Genomic DNA, 15,505 nt, shown 5'->3' with positions numbered 1-15,505 from the left:
TTTTTTTGAAGTTTTGGCTCACATTTGGGTCATCTGTCCCGTTGCCCTCACTCAGCTGGTGTGGAAAGCCATATTATGTCCCGCATTTTGCTAATTAATGACACACCTGAAGCCACCTGGCAGAGTGTCCATATCTTACTTTTTTATCTATGAACTGCAGCGTGGGCGCGGCCGGCTCAATGCAGCTTCAGGACATGCTCGCCTTTAGAGATGCTAGTATCGAATGTGGAGACCTGCAATGAAACAACTCTGAACAGGTAAACGAAAACCATACATACACCGAGAGTATGATTTGTCCAAGATCAAACAATTTAGTAAAGTTGGAGAGAGAGAGAGAGAGAAAGGGAAAGAGTGGGAAAGAGAGAGAGGGGGAGAAAGATAGCGAGAGAGGGGGAGAGAGAGAGAGAGAGAGGAAGAGAGAGAGAAAGAGAGAGCGGGAGAGACAGAGAGAGTAAGCGAGAGGAGAGGGAGAGAGAGAGAGAGAGAGAGCGAGCGAGAGAGAGAGAGCCCGGGAGTGTTGTGTGAGACCTAAAAATCACTAACTATATACAAATAAATATAACGAATCCAATGGGCAGTATATTTCTCGCTATATGGAAATTCCCGGTAATCCACCAAACATCCCACTAATGTTATGTTTGGTTGTTGCCATTTCTACAGCGTTAGGTCGTTTGATGCTGTAACTTAGTAGCGCTGTTGACTGGCTGCAAACACGACTGTGATACCTTGACATATTCGTGGCTTTTCGACATCCACATGCGCTGGGCTTTAAGTGGGCCGGGTCCTGCCGGTTCTCAGCACCGACAGTTCTAAAAAGCAGATGCTGAGACGCATCTCTATCGGGCTCTCCATTTAGGCCCTCACTAGCGCTGAAAAAACATAATTCTTAAATCTGCAGCAGGGCCACCCTTCACTGCCTTTGGGGTAAATTCAAAAGCCTCATTATAGTTCTTTCACGGTCTCGTCGTTTCAGAACTGAAGCCTTTTCAGTGTTCTATAAAACGAGGCCAACATAATCAGACCCTTGAAGTCCCCATGAATGATTTGGCTAAATTCTTTAAGGTCAAATCAGCTAAAAGCTAGCAAACCTTTAAAACACCTTACTGTATAGATTCCCCCTCAGCTACTGAGGGACATGAAAGACTGTCACAGGCACTTCTTCTCTGTACTTTCACTCCTGTTAGTGAACAACCAGTCTTGAACAGTCTGGTGACAGCAAAATCTAGACCACCTAAGGATCCCTGTTGCTTACGTATCGTAGGCAACTAAGAACTATTGGCAAAGCCAATAGTTCTGGTTTGTTGTCGGCATAATGTTACTTGGTGTATTATATGTCTGCATGCAATGACAGAAACAGCAAAATACCAGTCGGAGGGCACACTATGCTATGCACAGATTTCTTCCGTAGTTGGTTTTAATCCATTCCCTTAATTACATCGGCCATGCCCCTTTGAGTTTTTCAATCCCGCTTAAAGCTCTGCAAATGTGTCACCCAAACCCACCACAGGTTCCAAATGTGAGTTCCCAGAACCAGATAATTTTCTCTAACGCCGCGAGACGTCGCCCTCTGCAATGAACATTAGGTGAATGTATGTAATCACTCACTCAACTGAAAGTCCCTCAACCTGAAAACAGACCCAAAAAGTAAATTCCATCGGCAGAACTGCTCCTACGCAGCATGGGGAACCTCTAATTAAAATTATCCCGACAATATGGTACTAACTGCCTCTACCGTTCAGAGCAATTAGACACTGCCCACGTGAGTTTTGTCAAAATTGCAGTCAAATGCATAACGGTATATGAGAGCGCAGTCCAAAAAACACTTGCTCAACTGCAGAGAGTAGTTTCGGATAAAAAACGCACTCATGTATAATTATTTTCTTTATATTACAGCAACACATTTTTAACAGCTGCTTCCCCCAGCCTGTCTGGCCACCCTCCCCCACTCACCTTGTGGGCTAACAGCAGGAGCCACAAATGAAGGCAGAGGCGGGTAGAGCGCGTCTTCTCACCGACGAGCCTCGCTCCGTGCCATGTCACGCGCAGCTCACATCCACGCTCGCAGCTCTGAGGGCCGCCCAGTGCCGCACGCAGATCTGTTCCAGATGTGGCACGGACGCGTTCCAAGAGTGAGGATACCCTGCTTGCTCCAGTGTGCGGTGTGGGTGATGAGCAGTGTCAGTGCCCCGCCTCAGTGCCCCCGTGGATGTACTTCAGTGCACAGCGCCAGGTGTCCGTCTCCGTGCGCCCAGTCGATGTACTTCTGAGAAGTCCCAACCTCTGCGACAGAGGCCCTGACACTGAGGCAGACGAGCTCTGAGCGGCCCAGTACTCTGCTATGACGTGAAGACATTTACTAACAACTCTGAAGGAACCACGGGCACAGATAGTTTGTTCAAGCTGACCTTAGCCATGCTCTCAGACGGTGGCCCAAATGCGAAAAGTAACAAATTTAATTTTCACTAAAACAGGTGCTGGTGCGAGACTGAAAAGGCCAGTTAAGCTCAGGTGCAGATTGGCGCCAGTTCATAACTGCTGAAATAACACAGAACTCTCAAACTACAGCATCTGGAATGTGAGGTATTCATCCAGGCTTTTTTTTTTTTATTATTCTTTTAACGTTCTGTTACTTGCAGGACATCATGAAAGAAGGCGGGGCTAGGAAGGACCCTCAGTATATACTCTTCGTAAATCAGCAACAGGAGCAGTTCGACAAGAAACCTGTGCAAATGAACAGAGTTGAACGACAGTGCTAGCAACGCCACTTAGCCGAAGTTTAAAACAAGCGCGCGCTCACAAGTGGGGGGGAGTGCGGCCGAGAGCAGGGACGCGCAGCTTTTTCCCTTGCGGGAGCGAGCACGATAATTGCTACCAGATGGCACCGCTCACTCCCGCAAGGGAATCGTCAAACGTGCACGCGTTGTCATTGAAAGCAATGCAACGTGTGCACGTTTTTAGGGCAAAAACTGCATCGATTCCAAGAGGTCTCCTCCTATGCAACGCATGTGCGCTGTGTTGGCGAGACCTAAAAAGGGATATAGAGGAATAAGTTCAAAAGTGAATTACTCAAGAGCACACAATTTTGAGCCAAATGAGGAGGCCAGGATTAAAAGCAGTGTTTCCTGGTTCCACAGTTTCATTTAGCCTACTTGACCAAAACTGGAGTGGTAGTGGTTCTAATGGAAAGTCCAAGGGACTACCTTCCCAGGGAAATGTCACTGTATTGAGCGCTCTGCCCTGAATAATAACCCAGTGTTTATTTCGAGCATATTTACGTAAAGTGGTTAAACCAGGATTAGATGTTAAGTCTTGCAATGGTGTCTGCCCACCCAGTAAATTGCCCACTCTGTAGGTGTCTGACTGATTTGCATATAGCTGGGTCCAAAACTGAGGGTACGTGGTGTGCAAAATAATGATGGATTGGGATGCGGGTCAAGTAATTACCAGCAGCTGAGATCAGGGGCGGCTCCTCCGTAATGGCGGAGGAGCGTCGCCCCACTGCCAGCAGATGATAAAAAAAACGATAATAACACATTGATATTATCTTTTCATTTATCTCTGTTGGACAGGAAGCGAAGGGCTGGGGCAGGGCGGAGTACTGTGCACTTATAAGTGCGCATGTGTGTTTGACTGGTCGTCTCATACCGGCCAAACACACATGCGCCCTTATGTTTCTCCAACCCGACTGTATTGTACAGCTGTCTTGGAGAAACCCCACAGGCTCCCAAGCACCGTCTGAGCGGCAAATGAGGTCGCTCAGACAAATCCTGGTGCTGCTCTCGTGCTAGAGAGCAGCGTCTGGATTAGGTGGAGAGACTGTGTCTTTAGGTCCTTCCAGTTCCGGGCTTTCGGGATGCGAGGAGCAGGAGGAACAAGGCGGCCAGCAGCAGTAACAGAGCAGAGTGAGATGGCAGGGAAGTGGTTTTTATTATTATTATTTTTTTATTTCTCAACCTCTCTCCTCTAGTTCTCTCCCCCCCCCCTGCCACCGCTGCCCTACCTGTTTTGATTGGCGGCAGCCGCCACTGGCTGATATTAATTCAAGCATTCCCTCCATCAGTTTTTTTGTATACTTTAGCAGTACAGACATGAGCAGAGTGAGGGTTTGAAAATAAGGGGACGGGACCAGCATTTATAGCAGTGCTATCCTGTTTCTGCCTCCCGTGAACATGGGCCACCGTCTGGAAAAGTGAAGCTGGCAATTAGCTCCATTCTGTTATGGCAGTAATTAGCAGGCGATGATCTATCAGTGTGTGGCCTGCAGCTCCTAATGCAGACGAGCCGCGTGGCAGAGAGCGCGAGGTCAGGCGCGGGCTCTTATCAGTGAACGATTATGACAGAAATGACTGATCGCCCTCTGCGTCACGTCACTCTGGGTAGCGGGGCGGGGCGGGGCGGGGCGGCTGGAGGAAGGCAAAGCAGTGCTGTCGCAGGGGAGTCAGGGGTCTGCACAGAGAGGTATAGTGCCGCGGTCAGGCACCGAGCAGAGTCCGCCGCGTACCAGCCAGGGAGCACTGCCATACACAGTGTGAGGCACTAAACAGTGACCCATGACGTCACAAGGAGAGGCTGTGCTCGGAGGCACAGTGCCACAGTGAGCTATTTTGTACGACGAGGTACAGTGCCAATGTTGTAGCATCCAACCACGATAAGAAAATGTACAGAAGTGCCAATCTCGGAGTGAGAGGTGCCACTGTGCACGTCATTTTACAGAACAGTCCAATTTTACACTGACACACACTGTACAGAGAAGTGGGTCAGTCACTATTAGAAGTATTGTCCAGAGGTAAAACGGCACTGTGAAGAGATGGTCGATGTTTCAGTGCCGGTTATTGCACAGAGAATACAATATAACCGGTTATAGTGAGTGTGCATATGTGTCATGATTCACTAAGAGACACTGTGTAAAGGATACTGAACAGGGAGGCCCGTCAGTCAGAGCTGCTGTGCGGAGCGGCACCTCTACAAGAAATATCCTGAAAGTTACTTGAGATCCCTAATGCTTCGGTGAGTAACAGCGTTCAGAGGAGTACAGTTATCCGTTGGAAAGTACTGTACAAAGAGTTATGTTTCAGTGAGTGATAGTGCATACAGCTGTGCAATGCTACATCACTGCACACAGAGCTGCACTGTTTTAGTGACCAATACTGCACAGTGGGAAGCAGCGCTTCAGAGAGGCACAGCGCCTCAATGAAAGATACCAAAGAGAGCTGCATGATTAACAATGTGCCAAGAGGTACAATGCTTCGGAGAGCTGCAGTGCTTCAATAAACTACGCTGAAGGGAGTAGTAGCGCACAGAAGAGTAGAGAGCGTTAACGAGCTACACTGAAAAGAGCTGTAATGTCCACGGAGATACAGTGCTTCACAGAGGTACCGCACTTCACTTACAGATACGGTACTCGCACAGCTGCATCGTTTCAGTGAGTTTTAGTGTGCAGAGAGATACAGTGCTTCAGAGAGGTACCGCACTTCACTTACAGATACTGTACTCGCACAGCTGCAGCGTTTCAGTGAGTTTTAGTGTGCAGAGAGATACAGTGCTTCAGAGAGGTACCGCACTTCACTTACAGATACTGTACTCACACAGCTGCATCGTTTCAGTAAGTTTTAGTGTGCAGAGAGATACAGTGCTTCAGAGAGGTACCGCACTTCACTTACAGATACTGTACTCGCACAGCTGCAGCGTTTCAGTGAGTTTTAGTGTGCAGAGAGATACAGTGCTTCAGAGAGGTACCGCACTTCACTTACAGATACTGTACTCACACAGCTGCATCGTTTCAGTGAGTTTTAGTGTGCAGAGAGATACAGTGCTTCAGAGAGGTACCGCACTTCACTTACAGATACTGTACTCGCACAGCTGCATAGTTTCAGTGAGTTTTAGTGTGCAGAGAGATACAGTGCTTCAGAGAGGTACCGCACTTCACTTACAGATACTGTACTCGCACAGCTGCATAGTTTCAGTGAGTTTTAGTGTGCAGAGAGATACAGTGCTTCAGAGAGGTACCGCACTTCACTTACAGATACTGTACTCGCACAGCTGCATAGTTTCAGTGAGTTTTAGTGTGCAGAGAGATACAGTGCTTCAGAGAGGTACCGCACTTCACTTACAGATACTGTACTCGCACAGCTGCATCGTTTCAGTGAGTTTTAGTGTGCAGAGAGATACAGTGCTTCAGAGAGGTACCGCACTTCACTTACAGATACTGTACTCGCACAGCTGCATCGTTTCAGTGAGTTTTAGTGTGCAGAGAGATACAGTGCTTCAGAGAGGTACCGCACTTCACTTACAGATACTGTACTCGCACAGCTGCATAGTTTCAGTGAGTTTTAGTGTGCAGAGAGATACAGTGCTTCAGAGAGGTACCGCACTTCACTTACAGATACTGTACTCGCACAGCTGCATCGTTTCAGTGAGTTTTAGTGTGCAGAGAGATACAGTGCTTCAGAGAGGTACCGCACTTCACTTACAGATACTGTATTTTGTTCTTTTTAGCCTTGCCCTTGATCTTCCTCCACGCTCCCTGACCAGGTCCCCAATACATTCAGGATCACAGTTTCCATAACTTTTTTAATGCACTTCAACCACTGATAAAGCATGCAGGACGCTTCATGTAAAATATGACAAAGTCTCCTCAAAATTCAAACAAGGGCATTCTTTAACATGCCGAAACTTTGACCTTAATAAGTCACATTATTTTGCTGCACTGAGAGGTACTTATTAAAAGTGATAATTTTAAAACATGTACTTCGAAGCATTACAGCCCTGCCTCTGTCCTGGCGACAGTGCCATTAATGACCTAAGAAGCCAGTCAGTTGTCCTGTGCACCCGTAATGTGGCCCAGATTCTTGTAGATAAGGAAATATTAGAGTCTTTTAAATCAAACACAATATGGTTTTTTATACAACTCGTATCCTGAACTCACATATTGGAAGGTGCTTTCATATGTGATAATGAAGTGAAAGGAGAATCTGGATTCACTTGGTACAAATCGGTCATTAAATGGGTATCTATTTATCTCACCCTTTTACCTCAGATGGTAATGCTTTCATTTTAACTCTTTGAACATGAGGGTAGAGTGTGGGCAGCAGGTAGAAGCCCTCATGAAAGCTCAGCTTGTTTTGGGTTCAAGGTTTCAAGAGGACCTTGAGCTAAGCCAGGCTCGAGCCTGACTTGAGCTTTCAGTGGCTCGACCACCTCTAGTTTTCATTTGCAGCTGACGTCAGTCTAAAACCACTGACTAATGGCCAGTTTTGGCATGCTAGATTATCTTCTGGGCAGCCCCAACTGGCCTCCTAATCCTAGTAACATGATGTGGGAACAGAATGAGTTCTGGAAAGTCCACATTCACACCTGTAAGGCAGCTTGGTGAAGAATAATAGGTGTTGACTATTTCCCAGCTCCTCAGGTACTCAGTTTGTCAACTTTGGAAGGATGGAAGGGTGAGTGAACCTTCTGGGATATGAATCTTTGACCATCAGGTCAAACACAAACTCTTGGGTTGGATATAATAGTTTACTGCACCTTTAGATCCAGCATCATCCCACCCTTGGCTGCTGAAGATCCAACGAAACCAGCCTTCCCACCTTTATTGTCACGCATAGCCAGTGTGATGCTGCGTTCAGCCTTTAGGTCAAACAGTGATTCGGGGCCAGTGTCGTCTCAGTGGGCGCTAACATCTGGGTGGGCAGTGGTGGGGGGATGTGTCAGTCTGACAGACCTATAAGGGTTGCAACTCAGTTGGTTTTTGACAGCAGGAGTCGCTCACCGGATTCTGCCTTTTTCTTCCTAAACAGGAAATCAAAGTCTATGGCAAGGGGAATCCTGTGAAGGTGGTGGCCGTGGATTGTGGTGTGAAGCATAACATCATCCGTCAGCTGGTGAAGGTGAGCAGGGCCTTCTCTGGAGCACTCGCTTACAGGGCAGCTACATGCAATCTTGACTTTCCTAGTGAATTGGGAACGGCGGTGCTGCTAAGTGGGTCTCAAACGTACCAAAAGTGATAATTTTTTCAAATCTGTGGCCTAGTCTAGGCCTATAACTGTTCCTCATAAATTCGAATTTATTTATTTCAAATTAGTATTAATTCCCAATTTTAACTCCTGTTTTTCTATGTATTTTGAATATTTTTCTCACTAACGTTTCTGTAAAACTTTTAATGTGATGTTTTTCTTTTTGAACTTTTCCTTGCATCACCTCTTTCCCTCTCCCTTAGTTTTGTTACTGCATTCATTCCTTTTACTTTATGATGGTATCCTCTACACTCCATTTGTTACCTTCCTTCACTCTCTTAAGTTTTTTATCCTCTTTCCCTAGTCTCTTTCTCCTTCAAAAAAATACATTCTCTTCTCCTTTGTACAGTGTAAACACCATCCCCACTTGTTTCTTCTCTCACCAATGTTTTTCTGTTTTGCTTTCCCTTTCACTTTCTCTTTATCCTATTTTATTAAAAAAAAATCATTTTCTATTTTTGTGGCTTTTTGAAGTTTTTTTGACAGAACTGCACTTTCAAAGTGTTGAATTTAGAAGTGGCTATTTCTCAGTTTTGAGATAATACTGGGTATTCAGGATGTAAACCCAGTTGTGTGTGTTGGCCAATGGAAAGATGTACTCAGTGTTAATTCTCTAAACTTTCTCTTTGTCATCTGGCAGCGAGGAGCCGAAGTGAATCTGGTTCCCTGGAACCATGATTTCTCCAAGATGGAATATGATGGACTCTTCATCACCAGCGGTCCAGGGAACCCAGAGCTGGCAGGAACACTCGTGCAGAACCTCAGGAAGGTACAGCGCCCCCCTCTTGAATTTCCTCGAAAATGGCTGAGTAAATTTTGACATTGCTAATACAGAGGCTGTATTGTTTCTTGATGACCAAATTGATTCTTCTTGTCACTTGTTTCAGACTCAAGCGCTTTTGATTGAATTTACCACTTTTCGTGGTAACCTTTTGTTCAGCTCCGCCACTCTGCAACAGCAGAAAGTTAAAATTAGTTGGGGATTTCTCATCATTTCCCCAAATCACTTTATTAAATACATATATATTGGATCTCCATGGTGTGGCACAGTGGTACCAGAAAACGTATTTTCTAGGTAGCTACTTTTCATTGTTCACATGGGCCTTGCAGTTAGCTTTACAGTAGATAGGTGTCTTCTTCACTGAACATTGATGTCCCAATATAAGAGTAATAATGCCCCATTAGGTGGGTGCTTGCAGCCTGGGGCTGACAGAAAGGGTAACACGAAGGTGCAGTATAAACAGGGCGCAGTAAATTCGGATACATACAGAATTTGGTTTGGAAACACTGATTCTGCATGCAGTTTCTCATTTTTAGAGGAAAACCACCATATTATGGATATTTACTACCCATGCTTAATTGGGTATGAGTCATTCCCCCCACACTCCAGTAATCAGAGCCTTTCTGTCGTAGGGGAGGGGGGTCAGTTAGGACTCTGCATGATTTGGCTGAAACATCTGATGGAAGCCAAGTTATGTCAAGATTACGTTTTTTTTCTTGTTTTCCACATTTGTAAATCTTTGGCCAGCAGACTTTCCACCACGGGGTCACCTGCTGCACTTTAGGTGACAAGATCCCCACCAAGCCAGTAGAAATCTCTAAACACCCTTAGCAGCTCCCCCTGGGCCATGCCACCTAACCCTAAATATGCCTCCAATTCTTTTTTGTTAAATAAAAGCATTGTACAAATAATAGGGCGACCATGTGAGGCAGAGTTCAGAGACTGATCTGAGATTGAACACAGTTTCAGAAGCAGTTATCAATTGGCGGGAGGCGTTTGTCACGTGACGCGTTTACTGAAAGTTTTTACTGGCATGAAAAAATACTGACTCCACATGTCTTGCTTAGCCGTGCTTTTTGTTGAGACACGCCCACTGGCAGATGCATTAATGGATAGAACTAACTATTTTGAACACCTCAAATAGAAAGAAATTATGGAAGCTAAAAAGATCGTGTGCTTAATAGAGGAGTTCACAGAAAGAAAGTGTTTCATCAAAAGTTAAAGGAGTAGGGTTACAATAGAAAGATAAAGTCTTGTCATGGTTGTGGGGCCAGATATCGGAATCAAGGACATCTCTTACCCCATAGAGCTGTTTTTCAAAAAAAGGGTGGAGGCACAATCTTGTGGAGGGGTGCATTAGAAATTAAAGTACCCTCTGACTTCATAGAGATACAAAATCAGGGTGTAAGCATTTTTGTGGGGTTGAGCATTGGAGCAACATGCTCCGATTCCTTAGAGGTGCCCCACAAAAGCAGAGTGTGTCACCTCAACAGGGCACTTTACCGGCATTGTACATATTGCTGCACTTACTTCTAGTGCTAATTGTCAGATTTTTAATTGTATTCTACTAATTCTAATCTGGTCCCTTTCCATAGTTCCAAAAGCAACAATTATCAATGTTTATCCCTCACATGTAATATAGAAACAATCTTACTAGTTGATCCACCCTCCTGCTCCCTTCCTTTCTTGTCGTGCCTTATGCCACCTCGAAGAGTAGCTTCCTCATAATCCCCAAATGACAGTCCAGATTTCAAGCAATCCATGCCACTACAGCAATCCGCACATTAATTTTATCTCTCTGGAAGAAGAATACGGTTTTGCTGTCCATCTAACCACGATCATTGGGAGATGTTGTGGTGCTGAGGATGGGATGCAAGCTTGTTCGGTCTTTCCTATTTCTTGAATGTTGTTCCTAGGACCTCTTATGCTTTATTATTTGCATATGTGCAGAGTCATTATGTTCATATACATCCAGATTTATAGATCGTTTGTAGCATTATTAGCAACTTGCGTACCCCACACCCCTCTCCAGTTGTTCTAAGTCCTGCATCGTACATGGTGGTGTCAGCAAAGAGGGGCTAATGGAGACTCAACTCATTAAGCTACAGACCACTACAGTGACTTGGCCAATGACATGTGCCATAGGTATGACATTATGGTGCTTGTTTCTTTGCCTAGCAGTGGGCCCTCCTCACTACAGACAGCTATGTGGCAACCAAGCCCACACCACATATTGTGCCCACGTAACTGGAAATTAGTAGCACAACCCAAGCCACCTGCTGATGAACTACAGGGCAGACGTGACCTACACCTGTTGATCCCTCCCATTCCCTAACTAGCTGTCTTTCCTTCTCCGTGTGTTTCTTATTGCTATTTTATTGCTCTTCCAGGTCTTCAACAGTGACCGCCAGGAGCCCGTCTTTGGAGTGTCCATGGGGAATGAGATTGCTGCTTTGGCCGCTGGCGCCAAGACCTACAGGCTACCTATGGCGAACAGGTGCGTCATGGTTACTTCACACAGAAATCATACAACACAGCACAAAGGGTGCTTAAGGGACATTATCCTGGAGATCAGATGACAAGTCTTTTGGCTTGAATAACGATTAGCTGCACATTGGCAATTTTTAAGAACATGCTCTTTGCATGCTCTGACTTTGCAACTTCTTTTGTGTGGTTGGCCAAATGACGTAGTTTGACATGAAAAAAACACGCATATTGACTCACTGTCCATTTGTTAGAATTTCACCAGGAATTAATTTTCACCTGTTGTCAGAAGTTTGGAGAAAGGAGAGCGATTGACTGGAGTCAGACAATGCACATACGAACAATTACTGCCAAAGTCAACAGTTCTGGCTTTTGTTAGGAAAAGTGGTTTGTAGCAGTTGGACATATGTGTGTGTTGGGGGGGCGGCACCTCCAGCTGTCTTATAGCAAGCATTTGCAATGCAATAGGTCTCGCATTTGAGAGAGTTCAAGCTATTGGCATTGTAAATGACAATGCCTTTAATTTATCTGTTTTTCTAATTAACACATTAATAAAAGGCATTGTCATTTACAATGGCAATTGCTCAAACTCTTGTAAATGCAAGACCTATTCAAAGAAGCGGCCACCATAGTCCCGGGCTGCTTGAAAAGTGAAAGCACGCATGGTGCGCTGAATGTTGTAGTTAAGCAAGTGAAGTCTGCAGTAGGAGAAACTCATTAAAGAAAATAGTGCTTACAGATTAAAAAAGACACACCGTGTAACACCCAAGTAAAAGGGCCAGTCCTCATGGGAGGATACAAATGAAGACAAGGCGGTACTAAGGAGGGATTAAAAAGGCTATTAACTAATCAGAAGCCAGCATTTAAAACGGGCAATAACAAGCCAATGACAAATATGGGTGGAGAATGGGCGAGGCTTCTATTCCGTACTCTAATACAGCATGCCGCAGAGCAACGTGTGCGCTGCCTAGGCTCGAACTAAAAACCTGAATGTGCCCTTGTGCAATGTAATTGGTGCTCATGTAAAGTGCTCCAATAACTGTGGGTCAAGTTTGCACTATATAAAACTGTAAAAAAAAAAAGAAGTAGCAAAGACGCAATGGACCCTTATGCAAGGAAGGAATCTGGGCTCCCCAAGGTTTGGTAGTGAAAACAACCCCACTTCAGCTGTAGAAGGTTTCTTAGACTCCTGGGCTTCGCAACAGCTGCACCTGCAGCACTACTGATAGCTGTCACCCTGTTTAAAATCACAGTGATGTGTGTATCTGTTGCCCACATGTAGCACGTAGCCCTGCTGCCGGTCTTCGTCCACTAGGTAGCAGCAGAGGCTCTGCGCAATGGCCGTAGGATTATCGCAGGCACAGCAGAGGGAAAACATGTCAGCCAGACTTCCCTTCCCTCCCAATCCACACTTAACTGGCCGGAGCATCACTTCCTGGTACCATGAGGTGTTTCCAGCTCCGCCGGAGTCGTGCAGCTGCCCTTGAAGTGGTTACTGGAAGCAATATTTAAAATGCCCAGTGTAAGGTGAGAGTGGAGCCTCTGCCCCCTTTCTCGGCACTGTGTGCTACAGAGGAGGAGGTGGGGGAGGGAGGTAAGGATGGGTGATTTGTCACAAACAGACCAGCAGGTCGTGGAGAGACGAGACACCTTCCTGAGTGCATCCCTGCAGATGTACACGGCTCGCACATGGAAGTGGCTGACGAGAGCTGGCCAAGCCGGCTGCTGTCTCACATCACACACAGTGCGGGGCACAGAGTCCTGGGTCTCTCCTGTCTGCTGGTGCTCAACCCAGTGTGCAGAGAGCCCTCCCGACCTTCTGTGCACACTCCCCATGTACAAGAAGCTGGTGCACAAAGAGCCGTCCCGACCTGTTGGTGCACACTCCACGTTCACAAGAAGCTGGTGCACAGAGAACCTTCCCTGACTGCTGGTGCACACAGTCCAGTGCACAACGAACTTGCACAAAAGCCATTCCGATCTGCCGCACACCACAGAGTCATTAAGCAGCGACATGGTGGGTGGGGGATCGAGATAATGAAGGCCAGGCGCCCGTGTTTTTATTGAAAGTGGGCGCCTGCAGCAAGAGAAAATCAATAAAGAAAATAGTGCTGACAGACTAAAAAAGGCGGACCGTGTACCGACCGAATTAAAAGGGCCAGTCGCCATGGGAGATTACAAATGAAGACAAGGCGGTACAAAAGAGGGACTAGCAAGCCTCTTTACGAATTTGACGCCTGCATTTACGAAGGACACTGACACAAGCCAATGAAAAATATAGGTGGAGAGTGGGTGGGGCTTCTATTACATACTCCACTACAACAAGTCTCCCAGAGCAGCGCATGCGGGCTGACTCTAGGCTCGGCCTAAAAACTCCCATTACAAAGCAGCATCTTAAGCTACAAGAATATGATACTGGGACTTGGATCCTCTTGCTGATCAGACTGCATTAGTAGCGGTAAGCTGGGCTCCTCAGAGGAGAATTATTAAGAGTTAGTAGGTGAAGTTTGCTGTGTAAGTGGTGAACTTAAAAAGCATACATGGCAAAAAATAGCATTTAGGATGATCTTGTTCAAACGGCCATGTCTCTAACCTCCACTTGAGATAACTTTAACAGGCAGTGGAAATAATTTGTTATTGATGAAAAAGCATATGGTGAATATTTGTCCTATAAAAATAGTGATTGTCATAGTTTGGTAATTAAATCTTCTGAGCACGATGTTGGAGATTGGGCCGTGGCTGGGCTCCCACTGTCTCCTTGTACTTGACACTAACACTAGGACAGGCATGTTGAGTTTATTTGTAAGGCCATGTGTGCAAAGGGATTTGGATGTTTGAAAGGTGGAATAAAAAGTCATATTACAGGACACAGTGTAGTTGAGTAGCTAAAGAGTGAATCATAGTGCTGGTTACAGGTCGTAAGTGGAAATAAAGCAAAAAGACATGTATGTGTATTCGAAACAAGTATTGGGGAATTAGCTGCTTTTTTACCTTACAACTCATTTATCAGTACGGAAATATGTTTGCATGTATGTATATTAATTAAAGAGCAGTTTTAAATATTTTGAAGTGGTATATTTTCAGTATGTATGAAGTAATAGTGCAAGAGTATTAGTTGTAAAAAAATGGTAACATTTCAATATTAGGTGCAACGTAGACAAAAGACATTTATTTTTGTTGCATTTTTTTTAGAAAGTTTCTCCATGTGCATCTTTACTTTGCAAATAAAAAAAATAATTGCATTAACATGTTATTATGACAGCAATATGCAAGAGTTTTTATCGAATGACACCCTGTCTTTATGGTAGACATAGGCATTCAAATCGCACCCGCACCCTCTTCCTAAACAAAACAACTATAAATCAGTTAAGAAATTTTCATTGTGTCAATAAAATAAATACATGGCAGAATACACACTAGTTCTCAGTTTCATGCTACATGGCATGCCACATCTGCAGTTTAACAAAAGAACTACTTGATTCCCCATCACCGAAACTTAATACCAACACAAAAAGGACAATGCAACACTCCATGAGATGCAATGACTTTGGTGCACAGCCTATCCAAACAATGACAAACCATGAGAAACACATGGGAAAGCCAGTGTGTAAAACTGATTGACTCAAAGCCAACTCTCTGTAATTCCTATTGTACTTTTTTGAAGATCTGACGACCTGGGTTGGGCTGTAAGCACTGCTAGGCTTTTACTTTTTGGACTTGCACATGTGTCATCAGGGGCTGAGGGGCCCGGTCTGCAAGAGTGGGCTATTTTATTTTTTACATTCTACCCTGCCTCTCTCCACCTTACTGCTTGAAGCGCGCTCTGTTGACCGTTCAGGTTTGGATTCCCAAGATGTGCTGAGCTTGACAGCCATCTTGGAGGGAGCCTGGTCTCTGAAGGCACGAACTAGTTGCACATGTGTCTCACCCTCCAGCCCTTTGTAAGAGCGGGTGCTGCACAGTCAGTTTTGGTTTGCCCGTAAACATTCAATGGTCGTGCTCCACAAATATTGTTCTCTTTGAAAATAGAAACACAGATGTGGAAGTGAACATTTTTTTCTTTACACTCTGCTCACCCCAACCAACATCCTACGGCTCACATTGAAATAACCTCTTAAATACAATATATTAGTGCTCCTTTTTCTCTTTCAAGGAGAAGTTGTAGCCCACCCCGCTACCGAGTCTGCTAGTGGGATGAGGAGGAACCTGATGATGAAGCATGACTCCC

At 45.3% G+C, this 15,505-nt stretch overlaps 1 protein-coding gene across 1 annotated transcript in view; it reads left to right on the top strand.

The window, feature by feature from the left end:
• Positions 1–15,505, top strand: part of CPS1 (carbamoyl-phosphate synthase 1) — a 215,946-nt gene that overhangs the window by 25,491 nt on the left and 174,950 nt on the right. Inside the window, exons 7-9 of the mRNA XM_085648589.1 lie at positions 7,797–7,886; positions 8,653–8,781; positions 11,184–11,290. Coding sequence (XP_085504715.1) covers positions 7,797–7,886; positions 8,653–8,781; positions 11,184–11,290 — 326 coding nt within the window. The remainder of the gene's footprint in view (positions 1–7,796; positions 7,887–8,652; positions 8,782–11,183; positions 11,291–15,505) is intronic.

The sequence above is a fragment of the Triturus cristatus genome, chromosome 3_2 (genome assembly GCF_964204655.1).
Source record: "Triturus cristatus chromosome 3_2, aTriCri1.1, whole genome shotgun sequence".
NCBI classification, from domain to species: domain Eukaryota; kingdom Metazoa; phylum Chordata; class Amphibia; order Caudata; family Salamandridae; genus Triturus; species Triturus cristatus.
This window is presented reverse-complemented; position numbering and strand designations above follow the sequence as displayed.